The sequence below is a fragment of the Bos taurus genome, chromosome X (assembly GCF_002263795.3).
Source record: "Bos taurus isolate L1 Dominette 01449 registration number 42190680 breed Hereford chromosome X, ARS-UCD2.0, whole genome shotgun sequence".
NCBI classification, from domain to species: domain Eukaryota; kingdom Metazoa; phylum Chordata; class Mammalia; order Artiodactyla; family Bovidae; genus Bos; species Bos taurus.
Window position 1 is genome coordinate 13534366 of NC_037357.1, and position 24276 is coordinate 13558641.

The 24276-nt window shown below is 37.1% G+C and overlaps 1 protein-coding gene across 6 annotated transcripts in view; it reads right to left on the reverse strand.

Moving 5' to 3' along the window:
* The window catches only part of SMARCA1 (SWI/SNF related, matrix associated, actin dependent regulator of chromatin, subfamily a, member 1), a 72995-nt gene that overhangs the window by 42906 nt on the left and 5813 nt on the right, over positions 1–24276 (reverse strand). For all 6 annotated transcript variants that reach the window (XM_005227494.5, XM_059883485.1, XM_005227493.5 and 3 more), the window contains exons 3-12: positions 22945–23111; positions 22536–22636; positions 22329–22429; positions 19236–19415; positions 10187–10342; positions 8932–9063; positions 7531–7599; positions 3867–3976; positions 2311–2537; positions 1073–1194 (exon numbers count right to left, since the gene is read on the reverse strand). In XM_005227494.5, the coding sequence (XP_005227551.1) occupies positions 1073–1194; positions 2311–2537; positions 3867–3976; positions 7531–7599; positions 8932–9063; positions 10187–10342; positions 19236–19415; positions 22329–22429; positions 22536–22636; positions 22945–23111 (1365 nt within the window). The remainder of the gene's footprint in view (positions 1–1072; positions 1195–2310; positions 2538–3866; positions 3977–7530; positions 7600–8931; positions 9064–10186; positions 10343–19235; positions 19416–22328; positions 22430–22535; positions 22637–22944; positions 23112–24276) is intronic.

Consider the following 24276-nt stretch of genomic DNA (forward strand, 5'->3'; position numbering starts at 1 on the left):
GGGGTCCAAGAGCTGAGAAGTGCAAAGGCCTGTGTGCACTTTCATGACCTGTGATCTATACTGCACTGCACGGCACAAAAACTATGTTCATACCTATTCTATCCAGTGATCCTCACAACACTGTCAGGAAAACAAAAGCTTAGGCATTAAAGTACCCTTATAATATACAGTTAAAGATACTGAGGCTCAGAGGATTAAATAGCTTGCACACATAATGGTGGAGTTGATGTTAAATTCAAGTCTTCGGAAACCAAGTTCAATGCATTTTCCACTATACCATGAAATCACGGTCTCTGCCCACAGCATGAGTATAGACTTAAAACAGAGGCCAAAGACAGAGCCCTGAAGGATCACAGAAAAGAGAAGATAAATTAGCAAAGCCCTCCCTCAGAAAAAGTGCTTTAAAGGGTTTTATATACATTAGACCCCTGATATTCATGAAAAATAATCTTAAAATCTTTAAGAATTTCCAAGTTAAAATATACTGGGTGCTAGACTGGCTTCCTCATTAGCTAAGTGACTCATTCCTGCACACCAACCTTTTAGTCTTCCAAGATCCAACTGAATGATAAGCACCTGTACCTATGTCGTCCAATTTCAGTTTTACAAAATGTCTATTGAGATCATTTCCTTTACAAATTATTGTCTCATGAATCCTTACACTTGCTCATAAACTGAAAAAGTCTCAACTGTTCAACTCCATGAATGGCGAGGGTCTAATGTAGGAGGCAAATCAGGAAAAGAAAATGACATAGAATCAAGGGTCAAAGAGGAAGCGGAGAAACAGCAAGTCAAAAGGCCAAGGATAGCAGTGGTTAGAAGAGGTAAGGATGCGATGGTGCAGTGTCCTTTTGATAAGCGAGAATGTCTTTGAAAACCTTGGAAAGAATGATTTGTAAAGAGGCAGTGTAATGAAAGTCCAGCTGAAGATCTCAAGGAGCGAAAGATGGTAGTGAGCAATTCAATGCACCTAGCTAAAGAAAAGGCCAAAATTCAAAACTACCTAATGATGAAAAACATGGCGTAACTGAACTCTGATTTTTCAAGTCTTGTTTTATTTTCTCTTCCTCACCTCTCTTTCTTCATGTGGAGTTTGTCCATCCAGTCGACAATACTCGTAACCACGCCACATACAATAATCCTCCAAAATGTCTAGCAAGCGTGTCATCTGGCTAAAAATGAGAACCCTTGAACCTAAAACATTTCACAAACAAAAGGCAAGTTATTCAACTTGTGTAAAACTAACTTGAAAGTTAAAACATCATATGCAATATAAATATTTAACACGTGAACACTCATACCACTAATGAATACTAAGCCCCCTACACACATCTCTTCAATGGATACTATACAGAAGTATGTATTTGCTGAGTTATACATTTTTAAGGTCTTCAAAATCATACATATTGAGATGATTTAAAGTCTGCCTTTACTTTGTCCTGAGGATGTTTCTAGTCTCTCAGGCTCAGGAGGTACACCCCCACATTGCTTTCAAGATTCTCTTCCTAACATACAAGTCTGATTGTGTCATTCTCCACAGGCAAATCTTCTGCAATTACCCACAGCACCTTCAAAATAGCCCAAAACCCATAAAGCATGGTTTAAATGGCCTTTTGTAATAGCCCCAATTCATCTTCCCAGACTCATCCACTGCCACTCTATCCAAATACCATAAGCTCCACATTCCCTTCTTTCACACCTCTGCTTCATTGCAGAGATGGAAAACCCTTGCCCTCCTTTTTTTCCACTGTTTACTCCTACACATCCTGCAGTGCTCACCCTAAATGTTATCTTTGTGAAGACTCCCTCAACCCCTAATATCTTAGCATATCACAGCACTTATCGCAATGACTTGCAATTATGTCTCCTGACTGCACTGTGAGCATCTACAAGGCAAGGACTGTTGTCTTACGCATTCTTGTATACCCAGCCCATAGGGGCTTCCCAGGTGGCACAGTGGTAAAGAATTCACCTGCCAATGCAGGAGCCGCAGGAGACGCGGGTTCTATCCCTGGGTTGGGAAGATCTCCTGAAGGAAGAAATGGCAACCCATTCCAGTCTTCCTGCCTGGGAAATCCCATGGACAAAGAAGCCTGATGGGCTACAGTCCACAGCAGCACAAAAGAGTCAGTCACAACTTATCAACTAAACAACAACATACACAGCCCACAGGACAATCCCTAACCAAAGAGTAAGTACTCAACAATGTGTGCTGAATAAGTGAACGGATGAATGATGAACAACTAAGCAAAATGTTATTCATACACAATATTACGTTATTCCACATTACTTTGAAGATCTGTAACTTACCCTGTTCTTTGAGTTTGGCCAATAGTTTATCGAGGACTACCATTTTACCACTGTTGCTAACAATGTGCTCATCAGTGGTGTAGGGGGGACCAGGCTCAGCACCATCAAACAGGTAAGGGTGATTACAACACTTTCGAAGCTGCATCAGAATGTTTAAGAGTCGCATCTTGTCCATTTTGCCAGCAGAGTTTAAAACGTCAATATCTTTCATCAGGATTTTTGTATACCTAAAAATTTAAACTATAATTAATCATCAACTATTATACAGGCTTAACACCATCAAGAAATGTCTGTTTGGGAAAAAAAATGTCCTTTTGATAATCTGCTTAGATTCCTATTTAAAGAAGAACAAAAAGATCTGATTGGAGACTAAATCTGATGAGCAAAACCAAAAAACTAGCGAGGATTTGAGTATTTTAACTTGTGTGCTGCCTATAAACCGATTTCCTTCTGCTCTATCCATTGCTAAAAATTGCCATCAGTTGATAACAATTCAGACAACTACATACAATAATTATTTAATAACTACAATATTTTTTCAAAGTTGGCATCCAGCTTTTACTTGTTTGAGCTAAAAACAGTTGCAATTTCTTATACCTGTCTTCATAGGTCATTTTTTTCTGACCCTATAAACATTTTTATTGACTTTTCCAGACTTTCACCCAGGAAAAAAACAGATCTATGTATGCACCTGGGGAGTAGTAGTATTTAATTCTAACAATAGCCAACTTGTACTGAGTGCAAGTGCCAGGCATATGAATCATCTTGTTAAATCTTCACAACTCTGAGGTATGTACTAGGGTCGCCACCACTTTACTGATAGAAATTCAGGCAGCTAAAAGAAGTGAAACAATTTATTCAGAGCCACAGAAAGGGACAAAGCAAGGGTTTGATCTTACTTCTGAGTCTAGAGAAATATCCTCTTTATCACTACCCTATACTGGCTTCAGTAATAGAGAAGTGTCTATATAGTATATGTTACCTAAATTTTATTTATATAAGCAACACTTTGCTTCTCTTACTAGCATTATTACATTACTAACATGTTCAATTTATATCAAATTTATGATTCTGTGTGACTCTTGTCAATTTCCTGTTCTGCTTGTATTTATCAAACCAATCCAGCGTCTATTTTTATAATATCTACAAGCACTGATATTTTCACTCATTATTATGGTTATTACTATTTTCATTGATGGAAAAAGCAAGAATAACAAATGTGCCAGTGACATTATCCCCTTTAACTCTGACATCATTCTTATAAGTATTATTATCGCCATTTTACAGAAGGGAAATTGAGGTTACATAACTTGTCCAAGCTAAACAGCCATTAAGAGGCAATGCATGGATTCAAACACAGGTCTACAGACTCCCTATATTCTTTCCTAAAGGTTAAATAAAATACTTATCAACTTTATATTAAAATATTTGAACTACTTAACTTGGCACTTGAACCTAAAATGTACTTTCTGAACTAAAGTCACAATTGAAACACTACAAAGCTGATTTTTAATAAATCTTTACACATAAATTCTAGCAGAAATAAAATAACTCACCATTCCCGCTGCATTTTACTCAGTCCCAAGTAAATCTTGATTTCCTTTTTAGGAGGCAGACTCTTCTCCACATCAGTTTTTATTCGACGTAACAAAAATGGTTTTAAAACCTAAAAAGTGAGAGTTTTTATAAACGTTTATAAAACATTCAATATTATAAACCATTTATTTCATTGACAACACTCTGAGGTGAAATTTACTTCCCACTGTATAATCTGAAAAACACTACCAACACCAGTTGCTAATTTTCTTGGTAAAAAAGAACCAAGTAATGGCCCATTAGCAAACCAGAATAGGGGACCTAAATTAGACATCCATGATTTGATGGCACAAAAGACAATAAAAATTAAGACAACAAGATTACTGAATATTGAAAAAGTACAAAAAAAAAAACCTTTTTAAAATTATCTGCTGTCATATAAGATTTGTAAACCTGAGAGGAAATCTGAAATCAGAGTATGAATCAGAGTGTCTCTAAAAATGAAATAAAAATTCAAGCCATTTAAAAATGGCTTTAAATATATGAATGAGAAGAAAATGGTTCAATGAAAAAGAAGATCAGAACAAAAAGAAAAAAACATGAAATTATCCATGTATACCTGCAAGGCAGATTCTATTACAAGAAAAGAACATCTGTGGGGCACCTGAATGTGCCAGACAATGTACCATGAACTTTAGATAGAGTATTAAATCCTTATAATAAGTCTTTGAGGGAAAGACATTTATTTCAATTTTAGTAACATCACCAAAGTCACTCTGCTAGTAAATGGTAGAAACAGTAATCAAACCCACATCAGGCTGATTTACATTTAGCTCAGTCCCTGATTAGCGGTTGTAAACTGGGCAAGTTCTTTAACTTTTCCAAGCCTGTTTCCTCATTCATTCATCCAAAACATATAGATTTATGGTATATATCTATGCTAAGCATTTTAAATGGGGGAAAAGATAGCTATTTTCAAGGCTGCTGTGACAATCTGTGGCAGTACATAAGTAGAGTTTAACCACAACAGACATCAGTAAACTGTAGCTATTATTACTAGAGATCCATGGGAGGTAAGGAAAAGGGAAGTGCAAAAGAAGACTTCTGGTTTCCTGTTTGGGCCTCTTAAATTTGCCTAAGTTGCATTTTTAAGAGTTTAAACTGTCTGTGAGACATTCAGCAGAACACGCAGATGGCAGTGGGATATGTAAGTCTTGAGCTTAGGAGAGCGATAAGGAGAGAGAAATTTGGGAGTTATAAGTATAGAGGTATAGCTGAAACTATGGGAGTGATCCTCCAGGAGAGCACATATGAAAAAGGAAATCAAAGACAAAGCCCTGCAACACTGAACTTTCAGGGACAAAGAAAGAAAAGCCCATGATGGAAACAGAAAAGAACCGCCAAAGAGATAAGACAAAATGTATCCCATCCCCAGACACTAAGCAGGAAAGCACTTCAAGCACGCATGGTTAGAGGTACTAAGTATTACAGAGAACTGAGGGCACTGACCAAAAGGTACAATGAAAAATCACAAATACTTGTGAGGTTAAGTTTCAGTTGTATTTAATGGTCAGTGGATTCAGAAATGAATAGGACCCATCAGAAACAGAGTAGCCATTCCTCAGAGCTGACCGAGTTCCTGCTATGAGAGGCCCAGCTGTACTGCAACTTGTATGACAGGATTCTTCGAAGATTTGTCTTCTACGCCTCTGCATTCTTACAATAAGTTCCCTATTACATAAGGTCACTGGTTTCTGACTTGTTCTGTTTAACTCTAAATAAATATTTGCATAACACATGATGACTGGTGGGGCTTCGAGTCAATAAATAAATTTAATGAGCAGTTACTCTGGACCAGGCACACGGGGCACAATGTGGTGGAAAACAGACAGGATCCCTGCCACATTAAGTTTACATTTTTCTGGGGGAGGGGGAGAGAAGGAGAGATGAGCAATACATGTTTGTTTTTTTTTAATTTATAAACAAAGACTGAGATTCTCATTAAAAACAGCAGACAAAAAAAAAAACACATCTATACCATCTTACAAAACTCCACTGAGTCAATTAAAATTTAGTTGTACATTTTTTAAAAAAGTGAATACTGACTTCCCTGATAGTCCAGTGGTTAAGACTCGACACTTCCAATTCAGGGGGCGCAGTTTCAATGCCCGGTCAGTCGGGGAACTAAGATTCCCACATGCCACAGGCGTCACGGCCAATAAAAAAGAAGCGTGAATAGACGATTTGGTGGTGGATGAAGAGGGGAGAAACTAAACTTTCAAATAGCTTAGCCATCAAGGGAATAAACCAGAATCACAGCTCGAGAGGGACAGAGTGTTGAAGGAGTACTGTTCTGTGGATGTAGGGAGGAGAGTCTAAGTGTGGGTTAGGATTTAATGAGGGAGATACTTGAGCATGTTTACATGTTGAGGGAGAAGAGCCAACATGGAGAGAGAGGTAGAAAATTCAGCCAATAAAAAGGAAAAATCAAAGAGAAAAGTCCCTAAGGAAACAGGAAAAGATGAGATCCAGGGTTCATGTTGGAAGAATTAGCCACTGCTCATGAATTTGAGCAAATTCTGGGAGATGGTGGAGGATAGAGGAGTCTGGCGTGCAGCAGTCCATGGGGTTGTAAAGAGTTAGACACGACTTAGTGACTGAACAACTATCAAAAAGAGAAAAAAAACCTCTTCCACTCAAACAGAAGGTAATACAGATGCAGATATTCTTAGAAGATGGATATCCTTCAAGAGTTCCTGCCTAATGACTTTTATTTCCTCTTTGAGAAAGGAATGACGTTACTTGCTGAGAAAGGAGGACAGGGAACACATGCGTTAGAGGTCTCGGGGAGACTGTGGAAAGTCTGAAATAGCTCTTACAGGAAGTGAGAGAGAATGCTAAAGAAGGCTACGAAGAAGGATCACCAACATCGTCAAATCCCAGAAGGGGAAGGTATTAAGGGAAAGGTATTAAAGGAAATCAAATCATGTCAGCAAACATGAAAATGTAGTGGTTCCAACCTGTACAGTGGGTGTCATCTTCTTTATCAGTCAGTATTGAGCAGCCTGAGTACAGAGCAGGTCACTCTGCTAGTAAGTGGTAGAAGCTGAATTCAAACCCAGAGGATAGCAGACACAGTTACATAATTGGTTTAGGGCTTTTAGGGCAGAAATGGCAGATCAAGAGAGCAAGAGAGTTTGAGATATTGGCCCCCAAAAAAGTGGTTCAAGTGATAGAGAACTTCCTCCTTGCTGGATACAGAAAATGTAACAACAGAAATGGGCTGACAGATGGGGGTAAAGCAGGGGTCCAGGCACTGGATGTCCTTGTGAGATAACAGGACAAGTACAAAAGGAGTAACATGAGTGAAAGAAGGATACAAGAAGGGAAAACTGATGTTCAATGAATGCGATCTCAAGGATCCATGGAATAGGGGAGAGTGAACAGCCTCTACGGGAGAGCACGACATTGTCCATGGGACAGCGCCAAAGCAAAAGAGCTGTTCCACAGAGAGGCTGAGGATACAGTGGGAGCGCACCTCCCAAAGAGGCTGTCAGAAAGGTTGAGAGAGAAAAACACTGAGACTGAGCTCAGAGGCCCATCCACAGGTTCCAACAGATTCAGTATGTTTTCCAGCTCAGTTACACATGTAATTACTAAGTTTTCCTGTCTTCTATTACTTACTGTGTGAAGTCTTTCCACAAGTTTTTGATCACCAAGACAATTTTTAGTATCAAACCAAGAATCAAAGTCCTGTGGAGGGCGAAAATTCTGCAGTAAGTGCGTAGTTTTTTTAAATAAATGTAACATTCTATAAATTCTTACACAACTCATATAGCAATAATCCATTTTAAAAGCACTGTCAAAATTATGTTAACTGTTATGGCCAATATTATTTACTTCTGAAAATAAATACTGGAGCAGTTAACAAAATTTGAACACCATTATACAAGTACTCCATCAGCAGTTTTTCTTTAAAAGGCTTTTATTAGGCTTCCCCATACCATAGCGGAGAAGGTAATGGCACCCCACTCCAGTACTCTTGCCTGGAAAATCCCATGGACGGAGGAGCCTGGTGGGCTGCAGTCCATGGGGTCACTAGGAGTCGGACACAACTGAGCGACTTCACTTTCACTTTTCACTTTCGTGCATTGGAGAAGGACATGGCAACCCACTCCAGTGTTCTTGCCTGGAGAATCCCAGGGACAGGGGAGCCTGGTGGGCTGCCCTCTATGGGGTCGCACAGAGTCTGACACGACTGAAGCGACTTAGCAGTAGCAGCAGCAGCATACCACAGCAGAATTATAACCAGTTAAGAGGAGTAGGAATAAGAATATAAAATGGAAGACATGCTAATGAAAATGTTAATCAAACAGTAAAAATTAACAAAAGCAAAGTAAGGTATACAAATAGGTAGATGAACTTGATACTTTTTTATTATCAATTAATATCAATAAGGAAAATCAAGCTCCAAAGTCCTTAAATCATTCAATTCTGTTTGCTGCACTAGCATAACCTTGTGTCAATGATAAAAACAGTATAAATCATATTTATAAAATATGTTGCTTTTCAAATCACATATTATAAGCTCTTTAGTACTCACCAAATGTTAATACCTGCAATAACTCAAGATTATTTCAATGACTCTACTTGCTAAACTAGTATGCAGAAAGCCCTTCCAATTTAATTAAAAGAAAATGTAGAAAGCACTATTCTGAACTCAGCCTACCTCATGTCATAAGTTGTGGTAGCAATGTGATACAGGCAAACCTTAATAGGATAATCTCAAAGCAAAGAAACTTATTTCTCTAAATACCCCCATTTGAAAAAATTTCTATTCAAGAGCTAAACCACAAAGAATCACAAATAAAAAAGAACTATCAATTTCCATCCATGGAAACCCACTCCAGTATTCTTGCCTAGAGAATCCCATGGACCAAGGAGCCTGGTGGGCTACAGTCCACAAGGTCGCAAAGAGTCGGACACAACTGAAGCAACTTAGCACGCAGGCATACATTTTGTGTTTTGAAAACAGATGTCGTGAACATAAGAAAAGTATACTTCAAATGCACTACTTAAACTTACTTCTGCAGAATTAAAGACATCAGGCAATAAAAAGTTGAGTAGTGCCCAGAGTTCATGCAGGTTATTCTGCAAAGGTGTTCCAGTCAGGAGCAAGCGGTTAGTTGACTTGAAGTCACGAACAATCTCTGAGAGCTAGAAAAATAAGTTATGTTAACATTGTTTTATTTATTAGAATGTTGAACATTCAGATCTTCATCCAACCCAAAACATTTTTTGAATGAAAGTTGAAATAACTATTAATCCTAGTTCACGTGACATTGCCACAGTGAAGCACAGCTAAACAAAATATTATAGGCATTTCTACACTTACAAGAATGTAGATCACAGTCACATCTGAGACCCTTCCCCCACTGTAAAAAATTTATTTTCTTCTATTTTCGGTCCACAGAAACAGTCAGAACTCTATGGAATCCAGGCTGGTCACTTTACAGCATAGAATCACCTTCTCCATGCCAATCATGTTCATCCACCACACCTCACCAACTTCTAACTTGGCCTGGTCACAATTTTTAAGCACCACACCTGAGCCCGTCTTCCCCGAATATCTTATGTTAACTTTCTAAATATAAAACCACAAAAATTAAAGCACAAAAAGTAGAAATAACAGTAATCTTATCAATAAAAAGGCTCGTTTTATATTGCTCTTAAATTAACAATTATTCTCTAACATGTATCCTCTTACTGAGTATTAACTACAAAAAGCACCACCTGGTGATTTTGCTTCAGTTCTGTCTCTGGTTCTCCCAAAGCAGACCAATGACCCAAAGAGAGGTTCATCATCCTAACTGAGGCTTTTTCTACTATTGATGGAGTGTAATGGCAAGAAATATTGGTATTTTTCAATGTTAACACCACACTCTAATACACACAAGTCAGGTAATTCTAGAAAACGAGTTTTTTTTCTAATCCATATGAATACACATAAGTTAGCTCCTCAATAAAAAATAAACCAAAGCAAATGACATTTGTACACCAAATATTGCAAAAATATTAAACCACTGTAGCATAACAGAGTTATTTAGACTGCAACAGGTATAGTAAATGAATTTTCTTTACATTAAAAACTGAGTTCAATTTTCATTTATCTTATATTCAATTATTTAAACTCCAAAATCATTTTTAAAAACTGATTTTCATTCACATTCTGTGAATAAAATCACAATCTATCACTTTTCAAATTCTGAATACAGAGGAGTAAACCAATAGATGTGGTAGTTAACAGAAACTTTAATACAGATATTCAGAACTAGCTTACCTTAGATTTTTCATTCTTTATTCTGTGAGCCTCATCAATGACAAGGTATCGCCAGTGAAACTTTTTGAATACAGATTTTTCTTTAATTACCATCTCATAAGAAGTAACACAAACATCCCACTCTCCTGGCATCATTTCATCACGAATAAAAGCAGCCTGATGCAAAACAAAGTTCCTTATATTAGAATATGCTGACAAGATGTCACAGAATTAAAGCATCAAGAGACTATTCTAGAATCATTTGGTCTCATTCATTTTAGAGATAGGAATGCTAAAGCCCAAAGGTACTTTTATGGTCAATTATCTGGATGACATGCTAATACTTCCATTAACGAAAGAGAAGCAGAGGTTTCCATTAAACAAGTACAGTATATTCAATGAACTGGAGAAGTTCGTATCACCAAAAGATGACAATTATTCTTCATACCACAAGGGATCAAAAGGACATGGGCAAAAGGAACTAGTTTCTGAATACCATACTCTTACCAAGATCCAAGCACTAACCAACATGATATCATTTTGATAAATGCTGCTGCTGCTAAGTCGCTTCAGTCGTGTCTGACTCTGTGCGACCCCATAGATGGCAGCCCATCAGGCTCCCCCGTCCCTGGGATTCTCTAGGCAAGAACACTGGAGTGGGTTGCCATGTCCTTCTCCAATGCACGAAAGTGAAAAGTGAAAGTGAAATCGCTCAGTTGTGTCCGACTCTTCGCGACCCCATGGACTGCAGCCCACCAGGCTCCTCCATCCATGGGATTTTCCAGGCAAGAGTACTGGAGTGGGGTGCCATCTCCTTCTCTGTTTGATAAACGAAAAAAGCTCAATATTCATGAGTGATTCCAACCTTTTGAGATCTCTCCTATGTTTCCTTCACTTTCTAGCAGGGATGAGTCATAAACTCTGTTAAAGGGTCATGAAAGCCCATTAGTGTTTTTGTGAAAGTCCTGATGTTATAAGGCTACAAATGCAATTTTATAAAGGAGGCTTGCTCTATATACTACAGGAATCTATTTTTTAAAAAAGTGAGACTGCTTAAAACTATTTTTAAATCTTCATGTGGCCAATGTGCAATGTGACTGAAAGCACTTCTAATGTGTATTAACTGAATTCCAGATCACCTCTATTATGGGTTAAAATAAAACCAAAAAGGTTAACAAGGAGCAGCAAAATCTACACTGAGAAGGGGCTGATTAGTACTGTAAATCTGAAATGACAGTGCTCAAACATAACCGACTGTTCATCTCAAAGTCGTTATTTCATAAATTCAGTCGTGCACCAAACACACCAGGGACACTCTTAACAAATATTCAATGAGTGCCCACTATGTATAAAAGGACTGCCTGGACTGAAGGAGAGGACAGGAAAAAAGTCCTCTGTAGATCTCAGCCTCACCCTGGGAAGTGGTCGTAGTCAAAAAGTTAAGACATTAGGGAGTTAGAGGCAAAATAAAAAGAACCAGGGCGCCAGACCCCATCTGGTCCTGCAAATACTTTATCCTTATTAGAGTTTGTGAAATACTCAGTTTAATGGTTCCTCCTACAGTTTCACAGAACATACACATTTTAATTTAAATTACCTCTGCTTTGAAACTTGTGTAACTATTTGATAGTTTCAGAGTTAAATGTCGACAGAACATTCAATATCACATAATTCAAAAGTTCTCATAGGTGACAAAAATTAAGGCCCTTTGAGATTCATTCAACATCACAGTCAGTAGCAAACCTAGAACTAAAACCAGATCTGTTTCCGTGTCCATGACCTTTGATGCCTCTAGAGTAGGACAGGAAGGTGTCAAAAACTATGTTTGGAGGACTCCCCTGGTGGTCCAGTGGCTAAGACTCTAAGCTCCCACTGCAGAGGACCCAGGTTCAATCCCTGGTCAAGGAGCTAGATTCCACATGCCTGCAACTAAAGATCCCACATGCCTGCGACTAAGATCCTGCTTGCCACAGCTAAGACCCAGTGCAACCAAATAAATAAAACATTTTTAAAGAAAAGAATTACATTTAGGAATCATACCTCTAAATACTTCAGAACTACATTAGCTTCAAATAGGATCATAATTTTCTCAAATAATTTCCTACCTCAATTAAATACTTACTGTAGCCTACATCAAATACTTTGTTACCAAACTGACCTCATAAAATGTTTACAGGAGGCCAGGAAAGTAAAAAGACCCAATATATCTATCCTGTGCAGTACAAACGTTCAAATCTGTCTATAAGTAATGTTCCAGATGTTCTCTATACATAACGACATCAATCTTTAAGTGTTGCATATGGCACATTAATTATTTATGTAATTAACAATTACTGGTTCTCAAACTCTTTGACCATGGCCGAGTAAAATTGTGTTTTAGGTTGCAATTCAGTATACATATGTGTTTGAGGACATGTTTTTAGAAAGAAACAATACATATTACATATTCTCACTCCTGTTTTCTATTCTATCCTATCTCAGTGTTTCAAAAAATTGTTGTCACCACCCACAAAGCTGAATCCCAACACATTAATGAGTGGTAATTTGCAAAACACCAACTTCGAAGGTTAGTTTTCATGATTAAGAAGTTTTTGAAGTCTCTAGAAGAATTTCAACCTCCCATGGGGTAGAGGTAGGGCGTGCTAAGTCTCTTCAGTCATGTCCGACTCTATGCAACTCTATGGGCTGTAGCCTGCTAGGCTCCTCTGTCTGTGGGATTCTCCAGGCAAGAATACTGGAGTAGATTCCCATGCCCTACTCCAGGGGGTCTTCCCAACCCAGGGATCAAACTCGTGTCTCTTAATCTCTTGCACCATCCTGCATTCTTTACCACTAGCGCCACCTGGGAAGTCCAGGAGCGGTAAAGATATAGGGCACACTCTCCGACATAAATCACAGCAGGCTCCTCTATGACCCAGCTCCCAGAGTATGGGAAATAAAAGCAAAAATAAACAAATGGGACCTAATTAAATTTAAAAGCTTTTGCACAACAAAGGAAACTGTAAGCAAGGTGAAAAGACAGCCTTCAGAACGGGAGAAAATAATAGCAAAAGAGGCAACTGACAAAGAATTAATCTCAAAAATATACCAGCAACTCCTGCAGCTCAATTCCAGAAAAATAAATGACCCAATCAAAAAATGGGCCAAAGAACTAAACAGACATTTCTCCAAAGAAGACATACAGATGGCTAACAAACACATGAAAAGATGCTCAACATCACTCATTATCAGAGAAATGCAAATCAAAACCACTATGAGGTACCATTTCACGCCAGTCAGAATGGTTGTGATCCAAAAGTCTACAAGCAATAAATGCTGGAGAGGGTGTGGAGAGAAGGGAACCCTCTTACACTGTTGGTGGGAATGCAAACTAGTACAGCCACTATGGAGAACAGTGTGGAGATTCCTCAAAAAAACTGGAAATAGAACTGCCATACAACCCAGCAATCCCACTGCTGGGCATACACACCGAGGAAATCAGAATTGAAAGAGACACATGTGCCCCAATGTTCATCGTAGCACTGCTTATAATAGCCAGGACATGGAAGCAACCTACATGTCCATCAGCAGATGAATGGATAAGAAAGCTGTGGTACATATACACAATGGAATATTACTCAGCCATTAAAAAGAATACATTTGAATCAGTTCTAATGAGGTGGATGAAACTGGAGCCTATTATACAGAGTGAAGTTAGCCAGAAAGAAAAACATCAATACAGTATACTAACACATATATATGGAATTTAGAAAGATGGTAACGATAACCCTATATGCGAGACAGCAAAAGAGACACAGATGTATAGAACAGTTTTTTGGACTCTGTGGGAGAGGGCGAAGATGGGATGATTTGGGAGAATGGTATTGAAACATGTATATTATCATATATAAGACAAATCACCAGTCCAGGTTCGATGCATGAGAGAGGGTGCTTGGGGCTGGTGCATCCAGAGGGATGAGATGGGGAGGGAGGGGGAAGGGGGGTTCAGGATGGGGAACAACACATGTACTCCCGTGGTGGATTCATGTCAATGTATGACAAAACCACTACAATACTGTAAAGTAATTAGCCTCCAATTAAAATAAATAAATTTATATTTTTTAAAAAAAGAGATAGGGAAGTAACCAATTAAATCCACTCTTTCTTGAAAACTCCCAGAGACACTTCATGGAGCCCATGGATTCCATATAGTAAAATCGAAAACCACTGGCATACATGTCGGTGATGGACAGGAAAGCCTGGTGTGCTACAGTCCATGGGGTCACAAAGAGTCAGATACAACTGAGTGACTGAACTGACTGAAGACATAATGAAAACACAGCCCAGATATTTCTCAATATCTATGATCGTCAAGAAAATTACAGCAAAACAAATCAGTAATTTGGAAATACAAAATTTTTATAAGGAATGGTATTACATTTAAATAATGGCAGTGATCAGAAAGAATTCTAAGTGACTAATTTGCTACTGGGAAATATGAGGCATAGGGAAGAATCAAGCCTGTAATTCTAAATTTATGAGCTCAGTATTTCAATATTTAAATTATTTATAAGTTAAATTTAAATAAATTTAAGTAATTTTTCTTCAAGCAAAATGATAAGAATAAAATTACATAATTCATTATGTTACCACTCTTTTGAGAATATCTTTTGATAACCTATCTAAATATGTAAAATAGAATAAATCTTTACTCCAAACTATGTTCTCTGGAGGCAAATAAAGACCAAGTTTAATAATATGCTTTCTAAGCTGATTATTCATTTTGGTATTTTTGCATAATTCATTATTTTTAGATTAATTCAACAGTCCTAAAATAATTGTAGCCTTCTAGATTGACAAATAGTTAATTTAAACAAGAACCCTTAATTTCGAATATTATCTAAGAATGTATGCAGACACTTATTTTTCTATTCAAAGATCAAAATTGAAAGCTGTCTGTGCATAAACACAAAACACAAGGTTCTCTGTACAAGGATAAAAGGTTCCATTCATGTGAGTCTGCATGTGCATGTGTGCATGTAAACAAGTCAAAGTCAAAAGTAAAAAAATTAAACAAACTGAAATGCAAATTTATACACTTTTGGCATCAAAATAGCACAAATGATAGAATCACTGATAAGATAGATGGTCAACAACTAGAAAAGTAAGAAATGAAGAACCCCAGGGTTAGTAGAAGGAAAGAAATCTTAAAAATTAGGGCAGAAATAAATGCAAAAGAAACAAAAGAGACCATAGCAAAAATCAACAAAGCCAAAAGCTGGTTCTTTGAAAGGATAAATAAAATTGACAAACCATTAGCCAGACTCATCAAGAAACAAAGGGAGAAAAATCAAATCAATAAAATTAGAAATGAAAATGGAGAGATCACAACAGACAACACAGAAATACAAAGGATCATAAGAGATTACTATCAGCAATTTTATGCCAATAAAATGGACAACGTGGAAGAAATGGACAAATTCTTAGAAAAATACAACTTTCCAAAACTGGACCAGAAAGAGAGAATCTTAACAGACCCATCACAAGCACGGAAATTGAAACTGTAATGAGAAATCTTCCAGCAAACAAAAGCCCAGGTCCAGACAGCTTCACAGCTGAATTCTACCAAAAATTTAGAGAAGAGCTAACACCTATCCTACTCAAACTCTTCCAGAAAATTGCAGAGGAAGGTAAACTTCCAAACTCATTCTATGAGGCCACCATCACCCTAATACCAAAACCTGACAAAGATCCCACAAAAAAAGAAAACTACAGGCCAATATCACTGATGAACATAGATGCAAAAATCCTCAACAAAATTCTAGCAATCAGAATCCAACAACACATTAAAAAGATCATACACCTTGACCAAGTGGGCTTTATCCCAGGGATGCAAGGATTCTTCAATATCCGCAAATCAATCAATGTAATACACCACGTTAACAAATTGAAAAATAAAAACCATATGATTATCTCAATAGATGCAGAGAAAGCCTTTGACAAAATTCAACACCCATTTATGATAAAAACTCTCCAGAAAGCAGGAATAGAAGGAACATACCTCAACATAATAAAAGCTATATATGACAAACCCACAGCAAACATTATCCTCAATGGTGAAAAACTGAAAGCATTTCCCCTGAAGTCAGGAACAAGACAAGGGTGCCCACTTTCACCACTACTATTCAACATAGTTTTGGAAGTTTTGGCCACAGCAATCAGAGCAGAAAAAGAAATAAAAGGAATCCAAATTGGAAAAGAAGTAAAACTCTCACTGTTTGCAGATGACATGATCCTCTACATAGAAAACCCTAAAGACTCCACCAGAAAATTACTAGAGCTAATCAATGACTATAGTAAAGTTGCAGGATATAAAATCAACACACAGAAATCCCTTGCATTCCTATACACTAATAATGAGAAAACAGAAAAAGAAATTAAGGAAACAATTCCATTCACCATTGCAACGAAAAGAATAAAATACTTAGGAATATATCTACCTAAAGAAACTAAAGACCTATATATAGAAAACTATAAAACACTGGTGAAAGAAATCAAAGAGGACACTAATAGATGGAGAAATATACCATGTTCATGGATCGGAAGAATCAATATAGTGAAAATGAGTATACTACCCAAAGCAATTTATAGATTCAATGCAATCCCTATCAAGCTACCAAAGGTATTTTTCACAGAGCTAGAACAAATAATTTCACAATTTGTATGGAAATACAAAAAACCTCAAATAGCCAAAGCAATCTTGAGAAAGAAGAATGGAACTGGAGGAATCAACCTGCCTGACTTCAGGCTCTACTACAAAGCCACAGTCATCAAGACAGTATGGTACTGGCACAAAGACAGAAATATAGATCAATGGAACAAAATAGAAAGCCCAGAGATAAATCCACGCACCTATGGACACCTTATCTTTGACAAAGGAGGCAAGAATATACAAAGGATTAAAGACAATCTCTTTAACAAGTGGTACTGGGAAAACTGGTCAACCACTGGTAAAAGAATGAAACTAGAACACTTTCTAACACCATACACAAAAATAAACTCAAAATGCATTAAAGATCTCAACGTAAGACCAGAAACTATAAAACTCCTAGAGGAGAACATAGGCAAAACACTCTCCGACATACATCACAGCAGGATCCTCTATGACCCACCTCCCAGAATATTGGAAATAAAAGCAAAAATAAACAAATGGGACCTAATTAAACTTAAAAGCTTCTGCACAACAAAGGAAACTATAAGCAAGGTGAAAAGACAGCCTTCAGAATGGGAGAAAATAATAGGAAATGAAGCAACTGACAAATAACTGATCTTAAAAATATACAAGCAACTCCTACAGCTCAATTCCAGATAAATAAATGACCCAATCAAAAAATGGGCCAAAGAACTAAATAGACATTTCTCCAAAGAAGACATACAGATGGTTAACAAAAACATGAAAAGATGCTCAACATCACTCATTATCAGAGAAATGCAAATCAAAACCACAATGAGGTACCATATCACACCAGTCAGAATGGCTGCAATCCAAAAGTCTACAAGCAATAAATGCTGGAGAGGGTGTGGAGAAAAGGGAACCCTCTAACACTGTTGATGGGAATGCAAACTAGTACAACCATTATGGAGAACGGTGTGGAGATTCCTTAAAAAACTGGAAATAGAACTGCCTTATGACCCAGCAATCCCACTGCTGGGCATACACACTGAGGAAACCAGAATTGAAAAAGACACGTGTACCCCAATGTTCATCGCAGTACTGCTTATAATAGCCAGGACATGGAAGCAACCTACATGTCCATCAGCAGATGAATGGATAAGAAAGCTGTGGTACATATACACAATGGAGTATTACTCAGCCATTAAAAAGAATACATTTGAATCAGTTCTAATGAAGTGGATGAAACTGGAGCCTATTATACAGAGTGAAGTAAGCCAGAAAGAAAAACACCAATACAGTATACTAACGCACATATACGGAATTTAGAAAGATGGTAACAATAACCCTGTATACGAGACAGCAAAAGAGACACTGATGTACAGAACAGTCTTTTGGACTCTGTGGGAGAGGGAGAGGGTGGGATGATTTGGGAGAATGGCATTGAAACATGTATAATATCATATATGAAACAAGTCGCCAGTCCAGGTTCGATGCACGATACTGGATGCTTGGGGCTGGTGCACTGGGACGACCCAGAGGGATGGTATGGGGAGGGAGGAGGGAGGAGGGGTCAGGATGGGGAACACGTATATACCTGTGGCAGATTCATGTTGATATATGGCAAAACCAATACAATATTGTAAAGTTAAATAATAAAATTTTAAAAAAGTAAAAAAAAAGATAGATGGTCAATAAAATAAGATTTTTTTAAAAACAGAAAGTTACTCAGTGCAACTCAAAAGTGCTTAGATTAATGAGCTGGTTAAAAGTAAATGCAAATAAGCATAATAACGGATTTTCTGTTATGAATAGGTAATACATCTACCTCAGAAGAGTGTTGTGAGAATTAGCTCAATTAATATATTAAAAGTACTTACCTGGTACAGATGAACTTATCTGAAAGCAGAAATTGAGACACAAATGTAGAGAACAAACATATGGATACCAAGGAGGGAAGCGGGGGTGGGATGAGTTGGGATATTGGGATTGACATATATACACCCCTATGTACAAAATAGATAACTAATGAGAACCTACTATATAGCACAGGGAACTCTACTCAGTGCTGTGTGGTGACCTAAATGGGAAGGAAATTTTAAACAAAGAGAGGGGATATATGTATACATATAACCGATTCACTCTGCTGTACAGCAGAAACACAACACTGTAAAGCAACTATATTCCAATTTTTTTTAAATGTATAAGTACATTGACAGAGATACACACAAAAGTCAATAATAAGGAATAAATGTGGTATTTAAAAAAAGCACTTACAAAAGAATCTAACACAGACTAAGCACAACTTAAGTGTTATTTAGTAGTAGTAGTCAATTCAAATGTCTTTTATAGCAACAAAATTTAACCCCAGAAATGTTGTTATTCTTGATTGCCTTTTAAAACCTGTTTCTCACTTACTCTCGCATCCTTGTCTCCAACGAAACAAATAACACGAAGAGATGGGACCCATCGCTTAAACTCGTTCATCCAGTTGTGTAAAGTCGATTTTGGAACTAAAACCATGTGAGGTCCAGGAATGTTTCGGTAATGTTTCAGATAACCAAGCAAAGCAATCGTCTGTAAAGTCTTACCAAGACCCTGCATTATCATCACAGAGAAAAAAATCCATAATCATTTTTTATTTAATGAAACATTTGTTAGTAGCAACATTACAAAAGATATCTGCCAAGTATCTCACATTGGGAAAAGTTAAAAGACTTTTTTTAAAGTGAATAACCATTCCAATTCAATACTTAGGCTGAGCACAAAAAGAAGCCAAGAACTTGCAGTTAGAAAGTTGCTCAACAAAGCAATTTTCTATTTAGGAGACTTTTACTCCTAAAGGAGTGAGCAACCCCTATCATTTTTTCTACTAGTTTGCAAAATTAGGAACTTTGTGTATTTCACAAAGACACATTTCCTTTATCAGCCTGCTTGGTGTTAGTGGTGGTGGTTTAGTCACAAAATGTCGGACACCCATAGCCCTCCAGGCTCCTCTGTCCATGGGATTTCCCAGGCAAGAATACTGGGATGGGTTGCCATTTCCTTCTCCAGGGGATCTTCCCAACCCAAGGATCAAACCCGCATCTCCTAGATCTCTTGCCCTGCAGGCTAATTCTTTACAGACTAAGCCACCAGGGAAGCCAGTCAGCCTGCTTAGATACCACTCTTTCTTTCCCATTGCCCTCAACATTATTACAGCCCAGGTTTGAAATATTCAGACTCTGCATCTCAAGGAGTCTATAGCTCTATAGACTCTCATACCCTTGAGACCTCATACCCTCTATAGCATCTCATACCCTTGAGACCTAAGGAATTATAAGGGAACAAAACATAAAAGAACTTTGCAGCCAGAAAGGAACCTAGAAATCACTTAGTCCAGGTGACTTTAAAAAGAAAAATAATATACTAACACCCATGAACCCACTACCTAACCTACGGGAAAAGGAACTATGTCCTATGTCACATGACCTTTTAAAACACTTTCTGACTTTGTCTCTAGTCAAGGTATATATTTCTTTTATAAACCTAAGCTAAAAGCTATTTTTGTAGGCTTTATCCTGCCTGACATTTCACTTATGAGATGGGTTTTATGGATGTTATGCATTAAAATCTTAAAATGAAAAAAAAAACTTAAAATGTTTATACTCCTCAACCAAGTAATTCCGCTTCTAGAAATACTATGGAAATAATCTGAGAGGTGCAGAAAACTGAATTACAAGGGTTTTCATAATAGTATTATTAGACATCAAGTAGATACATATATATGAACCAATATATACTATATACATATATGTTATATATACTATATGTATATATTATGCATCAACCAATCCATATGAAATGAATAAAATTATGTTACCTCCCTATAATTAATTATTATGCAGTAATTAACAATTATTTTTACCAAAATGTTTTAATTATGTGGAAAATATGTATGAAGGTGAAGAAATCAGAATACCAAATCATATATACAATACAACCTCAAATATGAAAAATAAATAAAACCAGAGGAAAAAGACTAAAAAGAAATATGCAAACTGTTATATATTGTTGTTTCTAAGTAATAAAAATAAAACTTGCTTTAAATTTTTTGCTGAGTTTTTCCCAAATTTTCTAGCATCATTAAACTTTCTCCTTTTTAATAATTAAAACATAACTGGTATCAGCACAAATTCAATATGAAATATCTTTAGTTAATTCCTGTTTAGACAGACTGCAGCCAAGAGGAGTTTGGGGCAAATAATCCTAGTCTTTCCGTTGTCCTGGAGAAGGAAATGGCACCCCCTTCAGGTATACTTGCTTGGGAAATCCCATGGAAAGAGAAGCCTGGGGAGCTACAATCCATGGAGTTGCAAACAATTAACTAAGCTCCTTCCTGCCTGAGCTGACTGCAGTTTTCAAGGACCTGCCACACACCTACCAGTTGCTTAGCCAGGGATGAGTACTTATGGAACCAACTACCACACTACAAGCTATGGAGCATAAATAGTCATGTTGCCCATATGGACAAGTGATTGCAAATATGGCTCCAGAGTCATATATAGTAGTATCACTACCCTCTCTTAACCCCCACCATATACATTTGGTCTTAAAATGTCAAACCAAGTCTTCATATACTCCTCTGACCTGCTGAATTAGCATCTTAAATGGCCTTACTTTTTCTCTTTGGTCATTTTTTTTTTAACACAGTGTGCCCTCAGAATCCACAGGTTTCACATCCAGGTATTCAACCAACCGCAGATCAAAATCCACAGAGGGCCCAACTGTGCTATGCCATTCTACATGAGGACTTGAGCTTCCACAGATTTTGGTATCCACGGGGAGTCCCTGAACCAATCTCCCCCATATATGGAGGGAAGACTATATCTCCCAACAATGCTCAGCTCATTTCCTGACCCAGCTGGCACTCTACTATCAAGACTCAATACTGCTCTTCACTTTTTTGTTCTTTATTCCATCTATTCACACTTGGTTTGATCACACACAAAGGCATTTACATTCACTCATGCATGCATTCATTCATTTAGCATTTGGCTTTTAGCCCCACCTCAGTCCCAAAAGGATTTCAGGTAGCCTACAATGAAAACATGGAACATAAATTAATGGTCAAAGAGAAATAAAGAGGGCCAAGGAAAGTAAAAGGTAAAGAATAGGAAAAGGCACAAAGAACACAATGGGCAGACCATTAAAAGTTACACAGATGTTCCATTTCGGCGTTCACTATAGCTCTGAGCTCTTTGGAAGCCAAAGTGCAAATATCGACAAAAGTACAGGAGGTTTTTTTTTAATACCATTTGAGGAAATTTCAATAACAAATTTAGGGGCCTGTAAAAGCATATGTTCCAGAGGTTAAACAATTCTAGACTTTACAAATACCTTGTATGTTACAGCTAAATAAAACATCTAGCCTCTGAACTCCAGGGCTGGTGGGAATTTCAGCTCAGGTATTTCAAATTTACATAAAATTATTGATAAGTGAGAATGTATTTTTAGCTACCAACGCCTTACCATTTCATCAGCCAAAATACCGTTGACTCCATTTTCATACAAAGAGATCAACCAGTTCAGTCCTCGAATCTGATAATCTCTCAGTGGTCCTCCTTTCACATCTGAAAAAAAAAAATCAAGACTCACATACTTTCATTAGTACAACCAAGTAAAATTTTTCTAAAACTAAACTGAAAACAAAAAACACCAACATGATGAGGTACTTACACGAAGGTGACACTTCAAATCTAACACATACATTAGATGTTTTCCGACTCTCTGAGAGGAGCTCTTCATCTTCTTCCTGTTCTGTGCGCCTGTGACGGTAGCTGAAACAGAAAAAGACATATCTTCATATTCAATTCAAATGCTAAGGTGTCAATTAAGTCAGTATATTCTGTTAATATCTTTTATGAAAAAAAAGTTATCTAGAGTCTTGCATAAAAGTTGATAAAACCAGCTGACATTTTTATTGGTTGACTTCTATTGAGAAAAAAAGTATTGTCTCTAAAACATATTTACACAGGCGATAACCTTGTTTTTTAGACATAAAATCACACTAAATACATGAAGAAGGAAGGTAAATATGAAGGGCAGGAGGAAAGGAGGGAAGAAAGTTAGAGAGATGCCAACATACTCTCCAACAGAAATTAAGCTCTGCTTGTCATCTTTCTTTATTCGAGGGCGTCCCAATTTCATGTTCAGAGGAGATGTTGGAGATTTCTGTGCTGAAGGTTGAATGAAATGTGCAAAAAGCTCTGTCTGCTTCAGTAAAAATTCAAATCTCTTTGCTCGATCTGCTTTCTAATTTACAAGACAAAAGAAAAAGTAATGATTTCCTTTTCTGTTCTTTCAAAATTCAACAAATACACACATTGCACTTAATTTGTACTACACTCTAAGTACTTTAAACATACTAACTCATTTAATTCTTTTAATAAATCTATGAGGTAGGTACTAGTATCATCCCTGGTTTGATGCAGGATACAGGATGCTTGGGGCTGGTGCACTAGGATGACCCAGAGGGATGGTATGGGAAGGGAGGTGGGAGGGGGGTTCAGGACTGGGGACACGTGTACACCCAGGGCAGATTCATGTTGATGTATGGCAAAACCAATACAATATTGTAAAATAATTAGCCTCCAATTAAAATAAAAATTAATAAATAAAAATAAAACTGAGGCACACAAAGGGTAAGTAACTTGCCCAAGCTCCCACAGCTAATAAGGAGAATTTGGAAATGGTATTTTCAGATTGTTTGAATAGAAGCCAAGTGATCTGACAGGCTTAATAAATGCCTCAATAATAAGTATTCTGCTTAAAGTATTGGGGTCAAAAAGCAAATTCTGAATGGTTTGGAAAGCCAAGAATTTTCATCTAGAAATAATTTAAAACTCAGAATACAGTGTCATCTTCTCTCAAAATATTTTCAATGCTTTGGTACAATACTTTTCTCTGTTCAAGTACAGTGATCTGCAGAATTGTGGTTTATGCTAAGAGTATATAAAGTTTCTCCTGAAAGTGAGGATTTAGAGAAAAAATACACACACACACATATAAGTGAAACAGTTAATACACATTAGCAATTCAGAAGTGTATGTTATAAATTCTAAATACATTTTAAAAGGTCATATAGCTTATAAAAATAAATGCAATAAAATTTTTTCACTAAAAACATCTTAAAAGATCAAAAGACTATTATTCCAGATAAAAAAAAAACAAAGGTGATTTTTTAATTCCCAGTCACTTTCTAACCACAGGGTAGACAATATTTGATTACCAATGAAGAATGCATAATTAATAACATAAGAATCTTCCAAGAATTCATTACCATAAATACAAGAATTAGACAAATACATTCAAACCAGTAGCTGGAAGGAGGCCAAAATCTTTCCATTTTATGTTATCCTCACTGGAATGTTGTTTCTAGAGTTGTTAAAACATTAACTTGTCCATGTTAGATGTGGCC